General features: G+C 39.3%; 1 protein-coding gene across 1 annotated transcript; it reads right to left on the reverse strand.

Moving 5' to 3' along the window:
* Window positions 1-19,345: 19,345 nt before the first annotated feature.
* LOC106600021 (NLR family CARD domain-containing protein 3-like) lies at window positions 19,346-22,099 on the reverse strand. Its single transcript, XM_045696916.1, has 2 exons — window positions 22,081-22,099; window positions 19,346-19,956 (listed from the first exon to the last, which is right to left on the reverse strand). The coding sequence occupies exons 1-2, from the start codon at window positions 22,097-22,099 to the stop codon at window positions 19,346-19,348; spliced, it is 630 nt and encodes a 209-aa protein (XP_045552872.1).
* Window positions 22,100-27,149: the final 5,050 nt, after the last annotated feature.

Below are 27,149 nucleotides of genomic sequence, written 5' to 3' on the forward strand. Positions count from 1 at the left end.
ACCTAACCCAACTCTAAACCTAACTCTTAAACCTAACCCTAAACCTAACCCAACTCTAACCCTAACCCATCTCAGGTGGAAGTTCATGCTGGGCCTACTTTCCCTTGCAGAGCAGGTACCTTGATGCTGTCACCTATTAACAAACTGTCTCCCCTATTGTTGGACACTTGTCTCACCCCTCGGAAATGAGGTCCTGCTGAGAGCAGAGGAACTAGCTTGAGACTTACTCCAATAACGAAGAAGGACACAGTGGTATTGAACTCCCAAATTCAGTGACCAAGACATCATTTGGCTCAGTCCAAATTCCCAGCCTTGACCATCCCAGGTAGAGAGCCTTTTAACTCACTTCTAACAAGGGTTGTGATGGATGATATGGTTGTATCTAATTCTACTACAGGTTCACAGCCAGACAACCATCAGGGTACGGCAGCCATGGAAAACTCAGAGGACACTGGATCTGGGAAAGAACCAATATCTGAATCCATAAAAAGGGGAAAACTTCTCTACTCCACATGTCATTCTAGCACTGAAAGAAAAATAAATGATGCGAGTATTGAGATGACAAAACCAGTGGTTTTTATTGGGGATTCCAACCTTGTGCACATTCCTAGTTTCACTGACAATAACATACAGATAGATAGTTTTCCTGGAGCAAATTTTAGACATATTGCAGGAGTGATGGGCAAGCTGGAGACACAGCCAAACACACAGAAGGTTATTCTATCAGTGGGTCTGATAGACAAGCTGGAGACACAGCCAAACACACAGAAGGTTATTCTATCAGTGGGTCTTATAGACAAGCTGGAGACACAGCCAAACACACAGAAGGTTACTCTATCAGCGGGTCTTGTTAATTGTCTGAATCAACAGCACACCACTGCAGTCAAGCAATTACAACAGCTACTGAATAGAGCAGCTGAAGTTTTTCCTCATGCACAGGTCTATGTTCCCATCATACTTTATCCCGGATGAGCTTCCATGGGAAAAGCAGGAGGTAATGAATCAACTGAATTAGCATATTTTGAAACATTTTACGGGACTATTGGATCTGAGGAAACTTAGATTCCACATAGTGCAATATGATCCAGTACATTGGAGACCAGATCCAGCTGTAAACATGCAAAACTACCGGCCTGACCAGCTAAACTATTAAGAGGGGAAGAGGGTATTAGTGTTACTCCCCAACCCAACCCTAACCAAACCAAACCCAAACATAACCCTAACCAAACCCAACCCAACCATAACCCTAACCCTAACCCTAACCAAACACAACCATAACCCTAACCCTAACCCTAACCCTAACCAAACCCAACCCTAACCCAAGCCCAACCCAACCATAACCCTAACCCTAACCCTAACCAAACCCAACCATAACCCTAACCCTATGATCCAGTACATTGGAGACCAGATCCAGCTGTAAAGATGTTAAACTACTGGCCTGACCAGCTAACCTATTAAGAGGGGAAGAGTTACTCCCCAACCCTAACCCAACCATAACCCTAACCCAACCAAACCCTAACCCTAACCAAACCCAACCCTAACCAAACCATAACCCGTAACCCCTAGACCCCCATACCTAACCCTAATCCTTAGTTCCTAAATCCTAACCAAACCATAACCCTAACCAAACCCAACCCAACCATAACCCATTAAGAGGGGAAGAGGGTATTGGTGTTACTCCCCAACACTCCAATACACTTAACTTATGGATTACTTTTACATTTACATTTTAGTCATTTAGCAGACACCCTTATCCAGAGCGACTTACAGTAGTGAATGCATACATTTCATTTCATACATTATTTTTCTGTGCTGGCCCCCCGTGGGAATCGAACCCACAACCCTGGTGTTGCAAACACCATGCTCTACCAACTGAGCTACAGGGAAGGCTTGTAGACTTACAGCAGCAGAACAGCACCTTCTGGAGAAGAGCCTGATGTTTATCCTGACACCCGCTGAGATAGATCACATGGAGCTCAGGAGGGATCTTCATACGTATCACAGGAAATTAAAATTACTTGATCATTTTAATTATAATACTGATAATCAATGCGTTTATTAGTCCATCCCACTGGGAACCCAAGCTGCAGTTAGTGTCTCATATGATGCAGACCTTCATTCAAAAGGACTCCACTTCTTTTAGTACATTTAGGTTTTATGTGGCAGGGACAGATAATCAGACAAAACAGGAACGTAAAGCTTTAAAATCCTTAAGAATTCTAACGTAGTTATAAAACCAGCGGATAAAGGATCAAAGATTGTTATATTGGATAAAACCCTTTACCTCATAGAGGCTAAAAGACAATTGAGTCAAAACATTCTAGACCACTGACTCATTCACTGCAGCAGGAGACCCAGAGACAAATGAGGCAGATTATAGGGGAACTCTATGAGAACAACTACATTACAGACAAACAAATGTTTAACTAATATGGACCACATACCCCACGCCCTAGACAATTTTATTTGTTGCCTAAAATCCATAAAACTCCTGAGACTTGGACAATCCCCTCTGAGGTTCCATGCGGTAGGCAGATTGTATCTGATTGTGGCTCTGAATCATATAGAATAGCTGAGGACTTAGATCATTTTATAAATCCTGTCACGGAAACATCCAAGCTTCATCAAAAACACGTATGAATTTGTGAGAAAACTGAAAGAAATTTGTGTGCCTCAAGAAACTGTTTTTCTCAATAAATATTGAAATGTTGTATACCAACATTGACACCAACTTGGGTCTTAGAGCAATTTAAAAATAAAATCATAGATATCTAGACATAGATAGACCTGATGAGGCATTATTACAATTACTAGAACTCAGCCTAACAAGAAATGACTTCGAATTCAAATCTAATTGTTTTCTTCAAATGCATGGTACAGCTATGGGGAAGAAGTTCACCCCGTCATATGCCAATATTTGTATGGCTGAATGGGAAAAATTAGTCTTCCAAAAATGCATAAATCTTACACCCTTGTATCTACGGTATTTAGAATTTATGGAATTTGTGCAGATTTTGAGTACACATCATCCGTCAATCATGATTAAACATAATGTTCAGCCGGAACGAATAGAATTTTTGGACACTGAGGTATTTTCTGTAGAAGGTAGTGATAACATGAAGCAATTAGCTACAAAGGTTTATTTCAAACCTACAGACACTCATTCCCTCTTACACAAAGCAAGTTTTCATCCAAAACACACATACAGAGGCTTGATAAAGTCACAGCTTATCAGATTTCACAGGATTTGTACACAGGAAAACATGTGAAGGAGGATATAGGAATAATTTAAGACTCTTAGGCCCAGAGGTTATTCCAAATGTTTCCTCTGCACCATAAGAACAGAGGTGAGCACTATGTTTGGAACTGAACCTATATATGAGGGGACCAGTAATGACGGAAGTGTTATCCCATTGGTCACCACATATTCACAGTCTTCTATGAAGTTTAACTCTGTAGTGAAGGGTCCTTTCCAGCAGACAAAGGAGGTGGAAGTTCTCCAACAATTCAGAGTAATATCAGCATACCAGTGATATACAAATTTGAAAGATATGCTGGTACACTCTGGATTTAGGGATAAGCCAGTGTGGAGTGGATTACAATTTAGACAAGTAAAATATATTCATAACAAATTGTCAGGTTTAGGGGCTCCAGTATGGGAGGTTTTTCAACTGAAGACCACCAACATTGTATATTGTATTGAATGTCTACAATGTAGATAAGTGTATACTGGAGAAACCAGGAACTCCTTGGAAGCCAGACCCAAACACCTATATCATATAAGTAAAGAGTCTGTCTAAACCCCAAACACCTATATCATATAAGTAAAGAGCCTGTCAGAACCCCACTATACACCTATATCATATAAGTAAAGAGTCTGTCAGAACCCCACTATACACCCCCTTAAGAGCTCATCCAGTAGCTCAGCTGAGAACAGCAGGGTTGGAATCTAACCAAGGGTGGTTGTTAACACAGACAGACTAAGGAGCCATTTTGGATGCATACATTGGGTGCTATTGACCCCACAGGCCTGAATGAAAAGTATTAGAGAAAGACTTGACTATATAGAAGCATCTGTCTCCATCTGCTGGACAATCTGAAGAAGACATTTCAACAGGTAGGGTTGTTTTTATCAGCCCTGTAGAGAGAGAGAGAGAGATAGAGAGAGAGCAGATATATATATAGAAAGAGAGATAGAGAGAGAGAACAGAGAGATCGATAGAGATAGAGATTGAGATAGATGGAGAGAGCAGAGAGATATATAGAGAGAGATAGAGAGAGAGAGATAGGGTCATTGAGGGAGATCCTTCAGTGGATGGTTTAGATACTCTGAAGCTCTTCTCACATTCACCAGTCCAGACAGGAAGCTTGATCTGATTGTTTTTCTTCTGTTCTTGTTGACTTGTTATGTCCCGGGGCTAAACCCTATAGGGTAAGAATATCAAAGCACACACACACACCTGAGTCTCTTCATGTATATATCAGATGTTATATTAACCCACCTGAGTCTCTTCATGTATATCTCAGTAACATCAGATGTTATATTACCACACCTGAATCTCTTCATGTATATATCAGTAACATCAGATATTATATTAACCCACCTGAGTCTCTTCATGTATATATCAGTAACACCAGATATTATATTAAATAAATAAATTGAATGAGACAATGATACCCAATCAATTGAGATTGCTGGGTTATCCTAAAAGTAATGTCGTTTAAATGTTTAGGGTACATTCACCACTATACTTTCCCCTAAGGCCGAAGCCACATGGGATTCACTCCCGTCAGAAATGGGTTTTACTGAATGTGCTTTGCTAAAGCAGATTTTACTGATTAATCTATTTATGATAAATCAAACCTGTATAGGCTATCTGGGAATTAACTTTCAATTGACCTGAGAGCTTTGCTTCATCTAAGTTAAGTTGGGAAAAAGTTAATCATGTCTCATTATAGAAGCCCAATCAATTTGGATATTATTAAAAAGATCCACTTGAAAAGGTAAATCTGGCAATTTCACTTGTTAGTTAAATTGAATGGGACGTCGATTTTGCAATTGGCTGGATATCTTACCGTGATCCACGTTTGGATTTCCCCAAGAGATGTACTGGCAATTCTTCACCACCAGGGTGCAGAATGCTGAAATTAAACGGAAGTACAAAAGTCGGGACTTCCGTCGCGCTAGCGGAGGAATTTTAAACGTGGCACAGGGAGAGGAAATGTTCCCTCTCTGTTAGCTTGCAGTAATGCTAAGCTCTTCCTACTTTGTTCAGGAATATCACTTCCAAGCACCAAAATAGGGTCCTCTCACAATGGAAAGGGTGGGTTTTCTAGTGACATCTCACATTAAACCCATTCGGCCTACTTTGTTAGCGTTTATGTTGACCGGAGCGACACGGTACTTAATAAATACAGATACGCATACGGTCTCGGTAGACAAATAATTCTAGTTCGGCTCGGTTACCGAACAGATATCTGATCATATCTAACCTTACTCTAGAAGTTAGTCTTGACCGACAGAAATAGTACCATTTGGTCTAACGGACTAAATCTGGAATTTATCCCTCACTGCTATCGACATACGACCGGAGCCACTCTAAGTAGCTTCTCCCAGTGGAAATACACAATCACTTTTTGTATAGATAGCAGGCTGTTTGTACAATTCTGTTTGCACAATTGATATATAGAATTCAACAGCAAAGTCCAGTTCTATCTTAGATTCCTCGCACGGGGGCTCCAAATATGTATATTATCAAAATGACCCAAAGTGTGTCTTAGTTTTAGAGGCCTCACACGGGGCGCCATATATGTCGTGTCTTTGGTCATCATTAAACTGAAGACATGTTTATCAAATAACTCTCTGTAATTATTATTACGCGACTAACTGATTAATCGTGTAACTGTAATTAACTAGGAGGTCGGGGCACCAAGGAAAATATTCAGATTACAAAGTTAGAATTCTCCTAAAATAACTTTCCAGATATCATAATATCTGACCTATTATCTTCTTGTTTAATGACTTATTAGTTTACCTCGCGTCAGTCTCATTCCAAACATCGTAAATTGTTGTTATTTTCACGAACCCAGTCTTCACTAAGTCATCCATACATCAATTGTCTTAAAATCCTTTATTTACTAAACTAAGTAATTCACAGAAAGCATACAAAACAGTGGGTATCGTTACAAAGCAATTGTAGAGAAATGTGCTCTAGTGGGCTAAACCGGCATGGCGGCTTGTTAAACAAAGGGTGATACAGGGCAGCTGAGGAGGCACAACAGAGTTGATAAATATTAACAATTGATATGCTAATCCTTTGCACATGAACGCTCACTCATTCGGAAACAATTGCAATCAATATATATATTTACGCTCAGTGTGTCGTCGTGATCTTGGTCGGAGCGTTTCATCCTCTCTCTCTCTCTCTCTCTTGGTTAGAATGGATCTTTCAAAGCGACATTCATTAATGTCGTTATAGAATGGATGTTTCGTCGGTCTTCGCGTTCAATGATACCGAATTTCTAGCTGCAGACTAGTACTTAATATCAAAGACTTATTATTATTCTGTCGGTATCGATGGTCTAAAAGTTGAACCACGTGGTATGGTTAAAGTTCAGTAGAGGAATGCATGGTCAACCCTATTGGCCAACTCGTAATGGAGTGGAGGCCTGGTCTGAAGAAAGTAATTCTGGGTGGGGGCTTATATACTGAACGTGAAAAAGGCTGTCACATGACGTCTTGTCCTGTCTGTGTCCCTGGGGGCATGTCGATGACTGTGTTAAGCTTTGTACAGAAATACAATTCTATCACTTTAAACTCTCTTGGGTAGGGGGCAGTATTTTCACGTCTGGATGAAAAACATACCCGATTTAATCTGGTTACTACTCCTGCCCAGAAACTAGAATATGCACATAATTAGTAGATTTGGATAGAAAACACTCGACATTTTCTAAAACTGTTTGAATGGTGTCTGTGAGTATAACAGAACTCATATGGCAAGCAAAAAACCTGAGAGAAATCCTAACAGGAAGTGGACATCTGGATGTGTGGGCTTCATTCAAGTCTTTGCCTATTGATCACACAGTGACTCAGGAATCATTGTGCACTTCCTAAGGCTTCCACTAGATGTCAACAGTCATTACAAAGTTGTTTGAGGATTCTATGGTGAACAGAGACCCAACAGGAAGGCCGGAAAGTTGGTCACACAGGGAAGGACATCTGTTCATTGGGTGCGCATCCACGCGAGAGTTAGCTGTTTTCCAAAATGTTTTTCACGACACTGGTTTCCTCCGGTTGGAATATTACTGAATCTTCACGTTCTAAAGGCCCTAAAGATTGATGCTTTACAACGTTTGACATGTTTGAACGAACGTAAATATATATTTTGTTGACTATCGTCGTGAAATTATCCGCGCGCTTAGTACATTTGGAGTCGCTAACTGGACGCGTCTTGTCAAAATGTCAACGTCTTGTCAAGTGCTCAAATCTGTACAGCAGCCCCATATAGTCACGTACAGTAGCTCCAACTTACAAGAAGGTGTTTACCAGGCAGTGATGAAAACATTTTAAATGAGCTCTAATTCAAACATACAAAGATATATATTTGATACAATTACCCATTCAAAACTGTTGTTACAAAATGACTTCTCATTGTGTACATTTCAAGGTTTTACAAACATAAAACAACTATCTAATTAACCTGTTGGGGCTAGGGGGCAGTATTTGCACGGCCGGATAAAAAACATACCCGATTTAATCTGGTTACTACTCCTGCACAGTAACTAGAATATGCATAGAATTGTTTGATTTGGATAGAAAACACCCTAAAGTTTCTAAAACTGTTTGAATGGTGTCTGTGAGTATAACAGAACTCATTTGGCAGGACAAAACCTGAGAAGATTCCAAACAGGAAGCGCTCTCTCTGACCATTTCATGGCCTTATTGATCATCTCTAACAAAAACAGGGGATCTCTGGCATGACGTGACATTTTCTAATGCTCCCATAGGCTCTCAGAAGGCGCCAGAAAGCTGAATCGTGGCTTTGCAGCCCATGGCTGAAAAACATTAGCGCATTTTGATAGTGGCCGATCTGAGGACAATGGGACGGGGCGCGCGTGCCTGAGTCGACTCCATGTTTACTTTCTCTCTCTTTGAACGAAAACCACCACTCCCGGTCGGAATATTATCGCTTTTTTACGAGAAAAATGGCATAAAAATTGATTTTAAACAGCGGTTGACATGCTTCGAAGTACGGTAATGGAATATTTAGATTTTTTTTGTCACGAAACGCGTCGGGCGCGTAACCCTTATTTACCCTTCGGATAGTGTCTTGAACGCATGAACAAAACGCCGCTGTTTGGATATAACTATGGATTATTTGGGACCAAACCAACATTTGTTATTGAAGTAGAAGTCCTGGGAGTGCATTCTGATGAAGAACACCAAAGGTAATCAAACTTTTCTAATAGTAAATCGGAGTTTGGTGAGTACCACACTTGGTTGGTGTCAAAATAGCTAGCCTGTGATGGCTGGGCTATCTACTTAGAATATTGCAAAATGTGCTTTCACCGAAAAGCTATTTTAAAATCGGACATAGCAAGTGCATAAAGGAGTTCTGTATCTATAATTCTTAAAATAATTGTTATGTTTTTTGTGAACGTTTATCGTGAGTAATTTAGTAAATTCACCGGAAGTGTTCGGGTGGGAATGCTAGTCACATGCTAGTCACATGCTAATGTAAAAAGCTGGTTTTTGATATAAATATGAACTTGATTGAACAAAACATGCATGTATTGTATAACATAATGTCCTAAGATTGTCATCTGATGAAGATCATCAAAGGTTAGTGCTGCATTTAGCTGTGTTTTGGGTTTATGTGACATTATATGCTAGCTTGAAAAATGGGTGTCTGATTATTTCTGGCTGGGTACTCTGCTGACATAATCTAATGTTTTGCTTTCGTTGTAAAGCCTTTTTGAAATCGGACAGTGTGGTTAGATTAACGAGAGTCTTGTCTTTAAAATGCTGTAAAATAGTCATATGTTTGAGAAATTGAAGTAATAGCATTTCTAAGGTATTTGAATAACGCGCCACGGGATTCCACTGGCTGTTGAGTAGGTAGCCCATAGAGGTTAATGCTTCTTAGACTAACACATTGTTGAGTTTCCTATTTGCTAAAGAACAATCATTAAGACAAAACACAAAAAAGTTGTAATATAATCTGTATACATGTCATTCTATACTGGAAACAGGTACATTCTGAAAGATGTTGATGGTGATGTGATTTTTTATTCAGCTCTCAGTTTAGGATAATACTGTTTATTTATACTTTACTTAAATTGTATTATGTATTTGTCTCATACCAGGCTAATAGACTACCAAGCAGTGCAAACAGCTGTGGAATTAACCCATAACAGGTGTGTGTCTTTTTGGATTAAGAATTGATCAAGAATACCAATAGGCATGATCAGATCCTCCTTTCTATTCAGGCATCATATAATGCACAGCCACATGCAAATCCGTAAAACTCCAATAAAACATTGAAAACATTGAAAACCTTAACATGACTACTTGCAATTACATTATTTTCGTCACCATCCACCAATGGTTGAATTGTGTTCTTTTTCTTGTACATGCACCGAGCTGCCAATGCCTGGAGCCAAGCAACAGGGTAAATGAAAGACAAAAAATAAACGCATGTGAAAAGATGTGGTCAAAGTATAAAACTTTGCTGTTTTTTTAATTAAATGTTTTGTTTTGTTTTTGTTACAACCAACAGGTCTTTCTAACATTTGCCATAACTAGTAAGCCTTACCTCCTGAATGTATATGGGCTCCCAAATATGTACCTGGGAACGCATGGGAGGGGTGGGACCACATGCCCTTCTAAGTAATTGAGCTGAGAACATAATTGCTATATTGTAATTAAAAGCAATGACCCCTAAGAGAACACATGACTAAAGCAAAGCAGGACCCATATATAATTAAAACAACATTATTCTAATGAGAAATATAATCTAATAAACAAATGTTTGCATAATGAAAGACATGAAAACTGTCTCCAACAATGTATTTAGATATGTATAAAATGTTGATATTGGCAGTAAGGTCATCGAGAATAACAATAGACAATAGTTATTGTGGGTAGTTTAGGGATAAATATAGTGAAGGATCATGAATGTTAAAGATTTGTTCACAGTGGGGATTCTGAAAGAGGGGGATTAGAACCCCAAAGTAATAGGATTCTGAAAGAGGGGGATTAGAACCCCAAAGTAATAGTGGTAAGAAAGATCATAAAGGTAATTTCAGATTCAGGTTTAGGGGGTAATAACTTTATGGAAACCACTATTCACACTATGTGGATTATAAACATGTACAGACATCGAGAGCCATCACATCAAGAAGGTGTACTAGGGATGAATGGCTATCCATCACATCAAGAAGGTGTACTAGGGATGAATGGCTATCCATCACATCAAGAAGGTGTAACAGGGATGAATGGCTATTCATCACATCAAGAAGGTGTAACAGGGATGAATGGCTATTCAATGTACAACAGTAATCTTCTGTAACAAGCAATACGTATTAAATATGTTTACATACATCCATGACTGAATGGTTTCACAAACTCCTTTAAAGTTTTTGTAAATAAATTGTAACAGGCCTCATTCAGCAGTCTGAATTAACCTAGAGACACCAAAACATCAATGTTTAGAGAAGCTTGGAGATTATTCCACAAGTAAGGGGCAAAGAGCTGATTTACCTAACTCTGTACAGACCAAAGGAATTTCCAAAGGGATGTGTATTGAACCTGGACCCATAATAAAACTAAGGGATGTGTACTGAACCTGGACCCATAATATAACTAAGGGATGTGTACTGAACCTGGACCCATAATAAAACAAAGAAATGTGTACTGAACCTGTATCCATAATAAAACTAAGTGATGTGTGCTGAACCTGGACCCATTATAAAACAAAGGGATGTGTACTGAACCTGGACCCATAATAAAACTAAGGGATGTGTACTGAACCTGGACCCATAATAAAACAAAGGGATGTGTGCTGAACCTGGACCCATAATAAAACTAAGTGATGTGTGCTGAACCTGGACCCATAATAAAACAAAGGGATGTGTACTGAACCTGTACTCATAATAAAACAAAGGGCTCTATGGTCAAATGCAAATAAAGGCTTTAATGAAGTGGCAGCTGCATTCATATAGATGATGTGACCATAGTCTAGGACCAGTAAGAACAAGAGGCCTGACCTATTTCTATAGAAGAAGCCCCTTTTTATATGCAAGGGGCTATATGCAACTCATCAATAATGTATATGCACAATTTGAACAATTTCGACCCCCCTCGGGTTATGATGTATATGACATGACGATACATTGGCTATTTTAGTATTCCTTTTCTATTTTTTATTTACATGTTTATAATCCAAAAGTATATTTTTAGAGGGAGAGGGGGAAATACTGTTGATGTTAGACTTCAGAGAACAAGAACCATTGGTGAATCAAAGAGTCACGGATGTTTTATATACAGTACTACACATATCCAGAAGGCTCGTTCTGACAATAAACAAGAAGCTTTAAAGTTTCAAACGAGGATGTCAAGACAGGTCCGTAATGTAGTACTACACTATTACACTGTTATGTACTACTAATGTACTAGTATCTAGTATGTTAAGGAATATCTATAGGGGGGAACATGTACAAGATATAACACATTCCCCACAGCATCTAAGGATGCATACACTGACACTGACATTGTATTTTGTTATGTGAATGTAGCATTAGTATGTGTAAAGAGTTTACAATTTTGTTTAAAAGTGTCTCTTGTGAATATTGAGATGGGGTACGTATATTATGTATTTCAATTTCTTACACAGTTGTAGACATGTTCTTCAGAGTTTATAACCCAAATTGATATTTTGATTTATTTCAGCATTGAGTAGTTTATTACATGTAATCTAAGATCTTAACAACCTAGTACTCGGTCAAATGCCTTTTCCTGATCAAATGAAAATAGACCAGCATCCAACCCAATAGACCTAGAGACGTCCAGAACATCCAGAATCAGGGAAATGTTATCCCCTATCTGCCTGCTGGGAACACAGTAGGACTGGTCTGTATGATTTGAAATGTTATCCCCTATCTGCCTGCTGGGAACACAGTAGGACTGGTCCGTATGATTTGAAATTGTTATCCCCTATCTGTCTGCTGGGAACACAGTAGGACTGGTCTGTATGATTTGCCCCATCACCTCCCTCAGCCTGGTGGACAAAGCCTTGGACAGGATCTTATAATCAGTCCACATTAAGGCCACCGGCCTCAAGTTCTTCACCTCCATAGGGTCACCCTTTTCTGGCAGTAAAGTGAGGACAGCCCTCCTGCAGCTTAACAGTAGTAACCCGCCGGTCAAACTATCGTAAACTACTGCTAGCCAATCTCTCCCAACATAGCCCAAAAAGACTTTAAAAAAGTCAACAGGAAGCCCATCAATGCCCAGTGCCCTTCCATTTCCCATGCCTTTTAATTAACTTGTTGGGGATAGGGGGCAGTATTTTCACGGCCGGATGAAAAACGTACCCAATTTCAACAGGTTACTACTCTGGCCCAGAAACTAGAATATGCATATTATTAGTAGATTTGGATAGAAAAACACTCTGAAGTTTCTAAAACTGTTTGAATGGTGTCTGTGAGTATAACAGAACTCATATGGCAGGCAAAAACCTGAGAAAAATACAACCAGGAAATGAAAAATCTGGTGCCTGTAGTTTTTTCAGTCATTGCCAATTGAACACACAGTGAGATAGGGTTCCATTAGATGTCAACAGTCTTTAGAAAGTTGTTTGAGGCATCTACGATGAACAGAGACCGAATGAGAAGGCTGGGAAGTTGGTCACCCAGGGAAGGACATCACTTCATTGGCGCGCATTCACGCGAGGTAGCTCTGTTCCAAATCGTTTTTCAAGACACTGGTTTCGTCCGATTGGAACATTACTGAATTTTCACGTTCTAAAGGCCCTAAAGATTGATGCTTTACAACGTTTGACATGTTTGAACGAACGTAAATAGATTTTTTTTAAACTTTTCGTCGTGAAATTTTCCGCGCGCTTCCTACATTTGGAGAAGCTGAACTGAACGCGTGAACAACAAGGAGGTATTTGGACATAAATTATGAACTTTATCGAACAAAACAACATTTATTGTGGACCTGGAATCCTGGAAGTGCCTTCTGATGAAGATTATTAAAGGTAAGTGAATATTTATAATGCTATTTATGCATTTAGATGACTCCAAAATGGCGGCTATCTGTATTACATAGTGTATTTTTCTGAGCACAGTACTCGGATTATTGCAAAGTGTGCTTTCCCAGTAAAGTTATTTTGAAATCTGTCAATGCGGTTGCATTCAAGAGATGTTAATCCATAATTCTTTGAATAACAGTTTAATATTTTATCAATGTTTATGATGAGTATTTTTGGAGATTGTTGTGCTGATTCACCGGTTGTTTTGGGGGAAATACATTTTCTGAACGTCACGCGCCACTGTAAAATGCTGCTTTTGGATATAAATATGAACTTGATAGAACAAAAAATGCATGTATTGTCTAACATAATGTCCTAGGAGTGTCATCTGATGAAGATTGTCAAAGGTTAGTGCATAATTTTAGCTGGTTTTCTGCTTTTGGTGACGCCTGTCCTTGCATTGAAAATGGCTGTATGTAATTTTTTGTCTATGTACTGTCCTAACATAATCTAACTTTATGCTTTCGCCGTGAAGCCTCTTTGAAATCGGACAACGTGGTTGGATTAAGGAGATGTTTATCTTTCAAATGGTGTAAAATAGTTGATTGTATGAAAAATTGAAATTATTAGATTTTTGCAGTGTATAGCTCTCTCTCTCTCTCTCTCTCTCTCTCTCTCTCTCTCTCTCTCTCTCTCTCTCTCTCTCTCTCTCCTGTGTGTGTGTCTGTAAGGTTATTATTTACAGGGACATTGAGGAGTCTACTTCATAAACCCCAAACCCTGGATAGAGGGGCTCAGTGAATTTGGAGGTGAATGTGATCAGGTGGGTCAGTTTGTCAGAGGAGGCTCTATAGAAGGACAGCGTGCCGGCTGGCCAGTCCAGATACACTCCTACTCTGTGGGAGCTGGAGGAGGGAACGTCTATGGTAGTGAGATTATTATTGTGATAGGCAGAATAACTGTTGTCATAGCAGAACAGACTCCAGGACTTGTCATTGTATCCAAGACAACAGTCATTAAACCTTCCTCTCCTGTTGATTCCTTTATATGTCACTCCTATATCAGCTCTCCCCCTCCCACTACACTCTACCTCCCAGTAACAGCGCCCAGTCAGACCCTCTCTACACAGCACCTGTCTACAGTCCTCAAATCTCTCTGGGTGATCAGGATACGGCTGCTCCTCTCTCCTACATGTCACCTTTCTGTTCTCCTCAGACAGAGAGAGGAGTCTGTTTACTGTGTTTGGGTCCAGTGTGAGATCACAGACATATTAGAAATCATCATCATTCACATTAGAATGTTAACTCACTTTTCACTAATTCATTTAAATGTAGATGTTTCTAGATATCAAAAGGAGAAGTTAAGGTAACTTGAGACTTGTTGAATGATCATATGTTATACTGTATGGTAATATGAAACACACTTATTCCCATGAATTACACACACACACACACACACACACACACACACACACACACACACACACACACACACACACACACACACACACACACACACACACACACACACACACACACCTGAATGCATGCATGAACACAAACACACATTCCTTATGTTACACGAACACGCAACACACACACACACAGACACACATTGTCAAAGCAACTCTGTAAACTTTGGTGTCCCTGATTTCTGCTTCTGTAGAACTACAGCTGATATTTAATATGACCAAGTAAGTAATGATAGTGGTCTTTGACTTTGACTTAACTTGAATTAAGACTTATTCTTAGTCATTTTCTTCACAACAGTCAACACTCACATTTTCTAAGCCCAGGTTTCATTCTGTTCTCTCAACCATGTTCCACACTGTAGTGGGAAGCAGAAGAACAGACAGTCATTGAGGGATACACCTGAACACCCACACACACACACACACACACACACACACACACACACACACACACACACACACACACACACACACACACACACACACACACACACACACACACACACACACACACACAGATATATAGAATCTAACTTCAAGCAAATGTTTGTCTGTGTGTGTGTGTCCAATGTGTGTGTGTGTGTGTGCAGTGTGTGTGTGTGTGTGTATCCAGTGTGTGTGTGTGTGTTTGTGTCATTGAGAGATTGTCACTGGACACACACACACACACACACACACACACACACACACACACACACACACACACACAAATTACTGACACACACACACACTGACGCAAACACTGACACACACACACATTACTGACACACACACACACTAGACACAAACACTGACACACACACACACAGTCAGCATATAACTTTGGCCAAGTGGTGGTAAGAATGTTTGTCTTAACTAGCCTGATTAGTCAAACATGTCTGATATGAACATTGACATAAACCCTCTACATACTTGAGTTTCTCCAGTCTGCAGTGTGGATCCTCCAGTCCAGCAGAGAGCAGTCTGACTCCTGAGTCTCCTGGGTGATTGTAGCTCAGGTCCAGCTCTCTCAGGTGTGAGGGGTTTGACCTCAGAGCTGAGACCAGAGAAGCACAGCCTTCCTCTGTGACTAGACAGCCTGACAGCCAGCAAAGAGTCAAATCATATTAAAATCACACTGATATTCTTTGGTGGTGAAAATAGTGGCAGCATATATGTTTCTACATTTTCAGATATATCAGTGTCCTGAAACCTGCATATCTATTCATAAACGGATGTCTCACTATTAGAAATGAAAAATTACCAAAGTATTACTTGTAGAGAGAAACATGTATAGTACAAATATTTGAGTAGACTGACCAGACCAGTTTAAAAAGCAGCATCAGTCAAAAGACAGACAGTGAGGTATCAGATTTAGATTGTTTTGAGTATACAGTCCACACCATATCTATTTTGACAGTGAAGCTAACATTTTAAATGTGGCTCTATACTCCAGCATTTTAGATTTGAGATCAAATGTTTCATATGAGGTGACAGTATATAATGTCACCTTTTATTTGAGGGTATTTTAATACATATCTGTTTCACCGTTTAGAAAAATATAAAAGTACTTTATGTATCCAGTCTCCCCATTTGACGTCATAAGTGTTCTGACAAATTCACTTATAGTGTATTAAAGTAGTAAAAGGTTGAGTATTTGGTCCCAAACTCTTTGGTTGCATTTGCAGTTCGTTTTGGTTGTTTTGGGTTATGTTTTGCTCAATAGTAACAGAATGGTGAATGATGACTGGAGTAATTTTCTGTCTAAGTGAATAGATAACATGTTTCTAAACACTTCTAAATTAATCCTGATGATGCCATGATTAAGAAAAATCATGAATGAATCATGAATAATAATGAGTGAGAAAGTTACAGGCTACAACAAAACATACTAACCTCTCACCATTACCAATAACAGAGGCTACAACAAAACATGCTAACCTCTCACCATTACCAATAACAGAGGCTACAACAAAACATGCTAACCTCTCACCATTACCAATAACAGAGGCTACAACAAAACATGCTAACCTCTCACCATTACCAATAACAGATGTTACAACAAAACATGCTAACCTCTCACCATTACCAATAACAGAGCCTACAACAAAACATGCTAACCTCTCATCATTACCAGTAACAGAGGATACAACAAAACATACTAACCTCTCACCATTACCAATAACAGAGCCTACAACAAAACATGCTAACCTCTCACCATTACCAATAACAGATGCTACAACAAAACATGCTAACCTCTCACCATTACCAATAACAGAGGCTACAACAAAACATGCTAACCTCTCACCATTACCAATAACAGAGGCTACAACAAAACATGCTAACCTCTCACCATTACCAATAACAGAGGCTACAACAAAACATGCTAACCTCTCACCATTACCAAAAGCAGAAGGGGTATGATATTTGTTCCTCTGTAACTTTCTCATTCATCATTATTCACGATTCATTCATGATTATTCATAATCATGGTAGCATCCACATGAATGTAGAAGTGTTCAGAAACATCTTCTATTCTTATTGACAATACAAGTGAAGTAACTCCAAAATGACGGGACATTATTCACCATTCAGTTTCTATTAGGAAAAACATAATCCAAAACACAACCAAGACAAACTGCAAATGCATTCAACAAGTTTGTAGAATCACAAGGTTGATGTAATCACTGCAGGAATGGAATATGGGACCAAATACTAAACTTATGACTACTTTAATACAATATAAGTGAATTTGTCCAAATAACCAAGACTTCGTCTAATTGGAGAACTAGATACATAAAGTGCTTTGTTTTCTAAATGGTAAAATATATATGTATGAATACCTTTAAATAAAAGTTGATATTCTGTACTGTCACCTAATATGAAACATTCTATCTCAAATCCAAAATGCTGGAGCATAGCACCAAATTTAAAACTGTAAGCTTCACTGTCCAAACACATATGGTGTGGACTATGTGTTCCTGGTAAACACATGTGGATCTGGTGAACAGTTATCACTTGTTGACCAACTACAGGAATACTGACCTCAGAGTCTCCAGTTTACAGTGGGGATTCCCCAGTCCAGCAGAGAGCAGGTTCACTCCTGAATCCTTCAGGTCATTGTTACTCAGCTCCAGCTCTCTCAGGTGTGAGAGGTTTGAACTGAGAACTGAGTCCAACATTTTACAGGATGTGTCTGTGAGTTTAGAGCCAGTGAGTCTGCCAACACAGAATAAATACAATGACAGACAGGTTGTATTAAAATGTTACGCTTAGCTTTCCCTTTCATAGCTCAATAATGCAACTTTTCTGATCAGTTTGTATTGTATTTTGTTTAAGATTTTTCAGCTGATAGAAAGTTTCTTCAGCCAATTAAAATACTGTTGTTCCTACATACAGTAAAGTTTAGTCTGAGGGATAGTCACATGATTACTTACAGAGGCAGTCAGCCAATGAAAATACTGCTGTAACTACAATTTATTTTGGCGTACGATATTTACATGAATACTTACAGAGCTTTCCTGCAGCGCCTCACAGCTGGGACCAGTCTTCTACGACCCTTCTCTGATGTCTTGTATTCTTTTAGGTCAAACACATCCAGAACCTCCTCTGATATCTGCAGCATGTAGGCCAGCGCTGAACACTGAGCAAGTGTGAGGTTTGTAGATCTATTATCTGACCTCAAGTACGCTTGGATTTCCTCCTGTACTGAATGGTCTTTCATCTCTATCAGACAGTGGAAGAGATTGATGCACCTCTCAGGGGAGATGTTCCTCCTGTCCATCAACTTAAGGGATTGGATTGATTTCTGGACGCTCTCTGGACTGCTTTCTGTCTGTGTCACCAGACCTCGTAGGAGTTTCTGATTGGACACCAGTGACATGCCATGAAGGAAGCGGACAAGGTCCAGGTGTCCATTCTTAGTCTCCAAGGCTTTATCCACGGTACTCTTCAGCAGCTCATGCAAGGTTAGCTCTTCAGACGCACCTCTAGACTTTCCCTTGAGGAAGGGCTTCAGTGCATGCATGTTCTTGGTTGTGTAAGAATGGTACATGTAAACAGCTGAGAGAAACTCCTGAATGCTCAGATTAACAAAGCAGTACACCACTCTCTGAAATAACACAGACTCTTCTTTAAAGATTTGAGTGCACACTCCTGAGTACACTGAGGCTTCTTTGACATCAATGCCACACTCTTTCAGGTCATCTTCAGAGAACATGAGATTACCCTTCTCCAGATTTTCAAATGCCAGCTTCCCCAGCTTCAGAAGAATTTCCTTATCTGACTCCATGAGCTCCTCTTGATCCATCTCATCTCTTCCATGATACTTCTGGTTCTTCAGACTGGTCTGAATGAGCAGGAAGTGTATGGACATCTCAGTCAGAGTCGTGGGCATCTCTCTCCTCTTGTGTGTACTCAACATGTGTTCAAAGACTGTTGCAGAAATCCAACAGAAGACTGGAATGTGGCACATGATGTGGAGGCTCCTTGATGTCTTTACGTGTGAGATGATTCTGCTGGCCAGGTCCTCATCAACGAATCTCTTCCTGAAGTACTCCTCCTTCTGTGGGTCATTGAACCCTCGTACCTCTGTCACCTGGTCAACACACTTAGGGGGGATCTGATTGGTTGCTGCTGGTCAGGAGGTTATCCAAAGGAGAGCAGAGGGAAGCAGATTCCCCTTGATGAGGTTTGTCAGCAGAACATCTACAGATGATGTCTGGGTGACATCAGACACCATTTCAACGTGCTGGAAATCCAATGGAAGTCTGCTTTCATCCAAACCATCAAAGATGAACATAGCTTTACAGGCAGTGAGTTTCTTTGCATTGCCTATGTCTAGTTCTGTGTGGAAGTCATTTAAAAGTCTGAGAAGACTGTACTGGAGATCTTTGATCAAGTTCAGCTCCCGGAAAGGAAGCACAAATATGATCTCCACATCTTGGTTTGCCTTCCCTTCAGCCCAGTCTAGGATGAACTTCTGCACAGAGACAGTTTTCCCGATGCCAGCGATGCCCTTGGTCAGCACAGTTCTGATGCGTCTCTCTTGGCCAGGTAAGGGTTTAAAGATGTCATTGCAGTGGATTGCTGTGTCATGTGAGGTTGGTGTCCTGGATGCTGTCTCTAGCTGCCACACCTCATGTTCATTGTTAACCCCTTCACTCTCTCCTTCTGTGATGTAGAGCTCTGTGTAAATCCTGTTGAGGGGAGTTTGGTTCCCTGCTGTTTCGATGCCTTCTATCACACATTCTTACCTCCTTTTTAGACTGTCTTTATGGTTTACTATAGCTCTCTGCAGGCTGTCCTCCACTACAAGGGAAGAGGAAAAAGGATGTGTATGAGACACATTCATTGACAGGATGAAAAGTGGATCTTCCACAACTACAGTAACTTATATTATATCATATTATTGTAGTTAACTACATTTAAATCATATTGAGGTATTGACTTAGCACAGGTCTGCAAGTGTTCTTACTGTTTTCAGAGCCTCTTGCATCATTGGGTTCCCTCAGGTTCTGTAGTACAGGAAGTGTTCTGGATCTCTTTCTACACTGAGGACAGTTATAGTCTCCTGAAGGAGCAGGTTTCTCCCAGTATCTGGTGATGCACTGTCTGCAGAACCTGTGTCCACAGGTGATAGAGACCGGATCCCTCAGAACCTGCTGACATACTGCACACCTGGACTGATCCTCTGGCAGAGTAGACCATCCACTACAGAGATAAAGGAGAGAGAGATACTGATCCTGTAACAGAGTAGACCATCCACTACAGAGATAAAGGAGAGAGAGATACTGATCCTGTAACAGAGTAGACCATCCACTACAGAGATAAAGGAGAGAGAGATACTGATCCTCTAACAGAGTAGACCATCCAATACAGAGATAAAGGAGAGATACTGCTCCTCTAACAGAGTAGACCATCCACTACAGAGATAAAGGAGAGAGAGATACTGATCCTCTAAGAGAGTAGACCATCCACTACAGAGATAAAGGAGAGAGAGATACTGATCCTCTGGCAGAGTAGACCATCCACTACAGAGATAAAGGAGAGAGAGTGATACTGATCCTGTAACAGAGTAGACCATCCACTACAGAGATAAAGGAGAGTGCAGTAATTCCTCTAATAAACTTAGTTCCAACAAACTACACATTACAAAACATTTCTATATGACGACATCTTGAAGATTCTCCTCTTCACTAGTAATATTATTGTGACTAGTGACAGGTCTTTGGTCAAAGGTAATTGATCCACCACCACTGGAATTGACAGGATGATGCATGGAGAAGTCACTGTTCATAGACAGACAGCTGGGAACAGTATACTCTGTTCATAGACAGACAGCTGGGAACAGTATACTCTGTTCACAGACAGACAGCTGGGAACAGTATACTCTGTTCATAGACAGACAGCTGGGAACAGTATACTCTGTTCATAGACAGACAGCTGGGAACATTATACTATGTTCATAGACAGACAGCTGCGAACATAACAAAGGGTTCTTTATAGCCACAAAAAGGGTGTGTAAATGCTGTAATTACTTTTATTGTCTGGAAGCCTTCATCAATATTGTGAGATAATTATGATGTTAAGGAAAGATTTGAATGGAGAAAGCTGATCTGAGAGCAGCACTCCCTTTCTTTCCATCCTATCAGTAATGATACATGCTCCACCAGACGTGATGCCTTGTAGTGCTGCTGATCCAGTTTCTACTGGTCTGACTGAGGATATGAACTCTGACCTGTCCACCAGACATGATACCTTGTAGTGCTGCTGATCCAGTTTCTACTGGTCTGACTGAGGATATCAGTATCGACATACGCTAGAACGACGCACATAGCGACCGTTCTCTGTTTTAGGAAACTCATGTTATATCTTCGGTATTTGTAGGAAAGACACATCTTTAAAACACTTGTAAGCCTAAATGCCATCACTATCAGGAAACCGGCCCCAGAGACACTTACAGGACAGTTGCCGTATCTTAATTTGATCATCTATTGAGTCAGAAATGTTCCTGCAATGCAGGAAATGAAAAATTGTAGTGTATTTGAGGTTTAAAAAGGCTTCTAAAGTTTGTAATTTCCAGTTTAAAATGTCACACTTGATTTGAAAAAACACAAATGTGATAAAAACTGTGGAAATATTGGAAATAAACGTAATATCTAATCAAATCAAAGTTTATTTGTCACGTGCGCCGAATACAACAGTGAAATGCTTACTTATAGGCTCTAACCAATAGTGCAAAAAAGGTGTTAGGTGAACAATAGGTAAGTAAAGAAATAAAACAACAGTAAAAAGACGGGCTATTTACAGTAGCGAGGCTATAAAAGTAGCGTGGCAACATACAGACATTCTTAAACAGTATTGTTGTCTCACCTCTTAGCTTTGGTCTCATGTTCCCCAGAGAGACTCATTTTAGAGCACTTACCCCTAAACAGAGATCCAGCATGTTGGTTGTGGTTAACACAGTGACAACTAAATAGAGATCCAACATGTTGGTTGTGGTTAACACAGTGACAACTAAACAGAGATCCAGCATGTTGGTTGTGGTTAACACAATGACAACAAAACAGAGATCCAGCATGTTTGTTGTGGTTAACACAGTGACAACTAAACAGAGATCCAGCATGTTGGTTGTGGTTAACACAGTGACAACTAAACAGAGATAAAACATGTTGGTTGTGGTTAACACAGTGACAACTAAACAGAGATCCAGCATGTTGGTTGTGGTTAACACAGTGACAACTAAACAGAGATCCAGCATGTTGGTTGTGGTCAACACAGTGACAACTAAACAGAGATCCAACATGTTGGTTGTGGTTAACACAGTGACAACTAAACAGAGATCCAGCATGTTGGTTGTGGTTAACACAGTGACAACTAAACAGAGATCCAACATGTTGGTTGTGGTTAACACAGTGACAACTAAACAGAGATCCAGCATGTTGGTTGTGGTTAACACAGTGACAACTAAACAGAAATCCAGCATGTTGGTTGTGGTTAACACAGTGACAACTAAACAGAGATCCAGCATGTTGGTTGTGGTTAACACAGTAACAACTAAACAGAGATCCAGCATGTTGGTTGTGGTTAACACAGTGACAACTAAACAGAGATCCAGCATGTTGGTTGTGGTTAACACAGTGACAACTAAACAGAGATCCAGCATGTTGGTTGTGGTTAACACAGTGACAACTAAACAGAGATCCAGCATGTTGGTTGTGGTTAACACAGTGACAACTAAACAGAGATCCAGCATGTTGGTTGTGGTTAACACAGTGACAACTAAACAGAGATCCAGCATGTTGGTTGTGGTTAACACAGTGACAACTAATTATTGAATGTTAATTGTTCTATTTTATTAAGTATCACTTAGAAATAAAACATTTACTAACAGACATAGAAACAGTCAGGTGATTTAATGCATCACATGAACATGTAGTTCTGACATTTCATCTCCATGGTAACTGTCAATAATAATAATAATACTGCTAGGTTTTACACAGTAATAATATATATATGCCTCACTCTCAGAGAAATCAGTAGTACTGCTAGGTTTTACACAGTAAAAATATATATCTGCCTCACTCTCAGAGAAATCAGTAGTACTGCTATGTTTTATACAGTAATAATATATATCTGCCTCACTCTCAGAGAAATCAGTAGTACTGCTAGGTTTTACACAGTAATAATATATATCTGCCTCACTCTCAGAGAAATCAGTAGTACTGATAGGTTTTGTACAGTCAAATGTGACCGACCGGCTCGATTCGGTCTGATGTAGCAACATTTGAAAATGTGTTTTTTACATTAGATAAAAGTAGAGACTCAGAGCTAAAAAATGGTATATCACAGACTACAGTTGAGGAAGAATGGGAAAGTCATTCTGCTTTGAAAGATGACAAACTTTGTAACCTAACTTTTATGGAAATGGAATTTGAATATTTTGGTCTACAGGGCTGTTACTTTGGCAGATAATGTCACCCATCTAAATAAATTGTTTATTTAAAATATATTTATATAATTAACTAAATGTAGGGTGTTTTGGTGTATGTCAGTTTCATTCTTTGTTAAGCAATACATCGTTATGTTATGGTTGTAAGTGGTAAAATGAAATAGAACATTTTATGTTTTGCAATTCCTTTGGTTAGGAATTACACATTGTTCAGTACTACTGCAGTTGGTACATAATTCCAATAGATGGCAGCATAAGACCACAAATGACATTTCAGAATATTAGTTTAGTTCTCCCTGGACACACCACCACTCCCCGTGTTTCTTTCTGTCCCTTTCCACACTGCTAATGCAAGAGGAAGTTACACATTATTCAGTACTACTCCCTGGATACACCACCACTCCCCCTACTTTAGTCAAGAAAAATGTATTTTCCTAGTACGTTCAATGTCAAATTCATCAACCAGCAGCGGGCCACTCTGCCTTCTCGAGCAAGCGAGGGGCATGTTGAGGTAAATTTACTAACAGGGAGGGTTGCATGATGTAATTTATTGGCGGGCTGGAAGATGCACTCTTTTCAATTCTGAGGTTGTTTACTCGCAATATCAGATATTAAGATGATGTTTTATAATGTATGTATACTGAGGTTAAGGTTCTGACTAGTGATAATTTACCCGGGTTCAATACCTGCTATAGTCACAATTTCTTTTCTCTCCCAAAAGCAACACAGCCCTAATACGAGATATATAGCTAACTAAAGTAATGAGTGACCATTTTAGAAAATCATGGGACATATAAAGTAGCCTTGACCCTGTTAGTAATAAGTTACCTGAGATCAGCATTCCGTCACTGGTGCAGCCGCCTGTTTTCTTGCAGATGAAGTAGCTTTCATAGGCAACTCATTCAACCAGCCTAAACAACAGTAAATAAAAGATGTCAAATGGTCAAAAGTGAATCCTGATATAGTCATATACATTACAGAGAGGTATATATATCCTGATATAGTCATACACATTAGAGAGAGGTATATTGCTACAGATGTTGGATCTTAATTTGAACCTGTTTGCCGCAGCAGGAAAATAATCCCGCTGAAACAGGACATTTGAATTATTATGTGGATTATAATTAATGAACAATTTTAAAATGGAAAAGTGGAATTTATCATCTTCAGAAACCTTTTTTTTTACCTTAAATACACTCAAATACATGACACGTTTTAGTTTTCCTGCAAGAGGGTGATCATATTTTTCTTTCCCCATGCTGTGGCCCACTGTACTGTATATCAACTGTATATCCACTGTACTGTTTATCAACTGTATAGCCACTGTACTGTATATAAACTGTATATCCACTGTACTGTATATAAACTGTATAACCACTGTACTGTATATCAACTGTATAGCCACTGTATATTTGTATATCCACTGTTCATTCTCTTATAGCTCTATGTTCACTCTATCTAGTTGTGTATAATGTTGTAGGGAAACTTACTATAAACTCTTCTGTCTGTATTCTGTCTCTAAATGTTGTCTATCACCAGCAGCACCATATCAACTTGTCGTGTATTAGAGGTTTAAAAAGGCTTCTGAAGTTTGTAATTTCAATTTAGAAATTTCAGACCTGAGTTTTCCTTACGAAAATCGGATCAACCACTACAAAAATGTCCATTAATTCTAATTCACATAATTATTCACATTTTCTGTTGATGCAGGAATATTTTCCTGTAAGTGTAAATGTACTTGGCGAAAAAAGATGATTGTGATTCTACAAAGGTTGAGTCTCTAGATTCCCTTGCTGCTCTGGAGAAATAATGAAATGGTTGTCATGGTGATTTAAACAGGGACTGGTTATCTCCCAACTCTGATGTCATTTGTTACATTTCACCCTGTTGATAAAGACAGCTACAAGGATGAACCCAGAAGACAACATCAGTATAAATAGGGTTAACCCAGTATCAGTATAAATAGGGTTAACCCAGTATCAGTATCTATAGGGTTAACCCAGTATCAGTATAAATCAGGCAAGTCCTATGGGGACAGCCAAAGAATCCTTTAGATTCTAGATAGTGCAGGAGCGATCACCCTGGGCACAGATGGGCACAGATGGGCACAGAACAAATTGACCCCACACATCTAATTTATATCAAAAACATTTTAAGGAGAGTAGGACTATTATAACACTGTCCACCAAAAATATCATCAACTATATGAATACACTTAACAATATCACCAACTATATTAATACACATAACAATATCATCAACTATATGAATACACATAACAATATCATCAACTATATGAATACATATAACAATATCATCAACTATATGAATACACATAACAATATCATCAACTATATGAATACACATAACAATATCATCAACTATATTAATACACAACAATATCATCAACTATATGAATACACATAACAATATCATCAACTATATGAATACACATAACAATATCATCAACTATATTAATACATAACAATATCATCAACTATATGAATACACATAACAATATCCTCAACTATATTAATACACACAACAATATCATCAACTATATGAATACACATAACAATATCATCAACTATATTAATACACATAACAATATCATCAACTAAATGAATACACATATCATCAACTATATTAATACACATGACAATATCATCAACTATATGAATACACATAGCAATATCATCAGCTATATGAATACACCTAACAATATCATCAACTGTATGAATACTGTTGGATTCGGGGTCAACATGGAACATTGTTCAACTCAGAAGTACAGGAACATTAGTTCCTAAAGAGACATGAGGGGTGGAGCCATAATGAAGCTTGGAGGGGCTGAGTGCAGGGAACATGATGACATGTGGCAGTACTGATAAGGGGAGGAACCGTTGAAGGCTCATATCACTCAGCTCCCTGCTCAGCAATTATGATGTAATGTTTTGCGATAAGGAGGAAACTCCATCCGAATAGGGTCTGAATACTACCACGGGGGAATTTATTTTATTTAACCTTTATTTAACTAGGCAAGTCAGTAAAGAACAAACTATTATTTACAATGACAGCCTAGGAACAGTGGGTTAACTGCCTTGTTCAGGGGCAGAACAACAGATTTTTATCTTGTCATCTCAGGGATTCAATCTAACAACCTTTTGGTTACTGGCCCAACACTCTAACCACTAGGCTACCTGCTGGTTACTGGCCCAACACTCTAATCACTAGGTTACCTGCTGGTTACTGACCCAACACTCTAACCACTAGGCTACCTGCTGGTTACTGGCCCAACACTCTAACCACTAAGCTACCTGCTGGTTACTGGCCCAACACTCTAACCACTAGGCTACCTGCTGGTTACTGGCCCAACACTCTAACCACTAGGTTACCTGCTGGTTACTGACCCAACACTCTAACCACTAGGTTACCTGCTGGTTACTGGCCCAACACTCTAACCACTGGGCTACCTGCTGGTTACTGACCCAAC

The sequence above is a fragment of the Salmo salar genome, chromosome ssa16, assembly GCF_905237065.1.
Source record: "Salmo salar chromosome ssa16, Ssal_v3.1, whole genome shotgun sequence".
NCBI classification, from domain to species: Eukaryota; Metazoa; Chordata; class Actinopteri; order Salmoniformes; family Salmonidae; genus Salmo; species Salmo salar.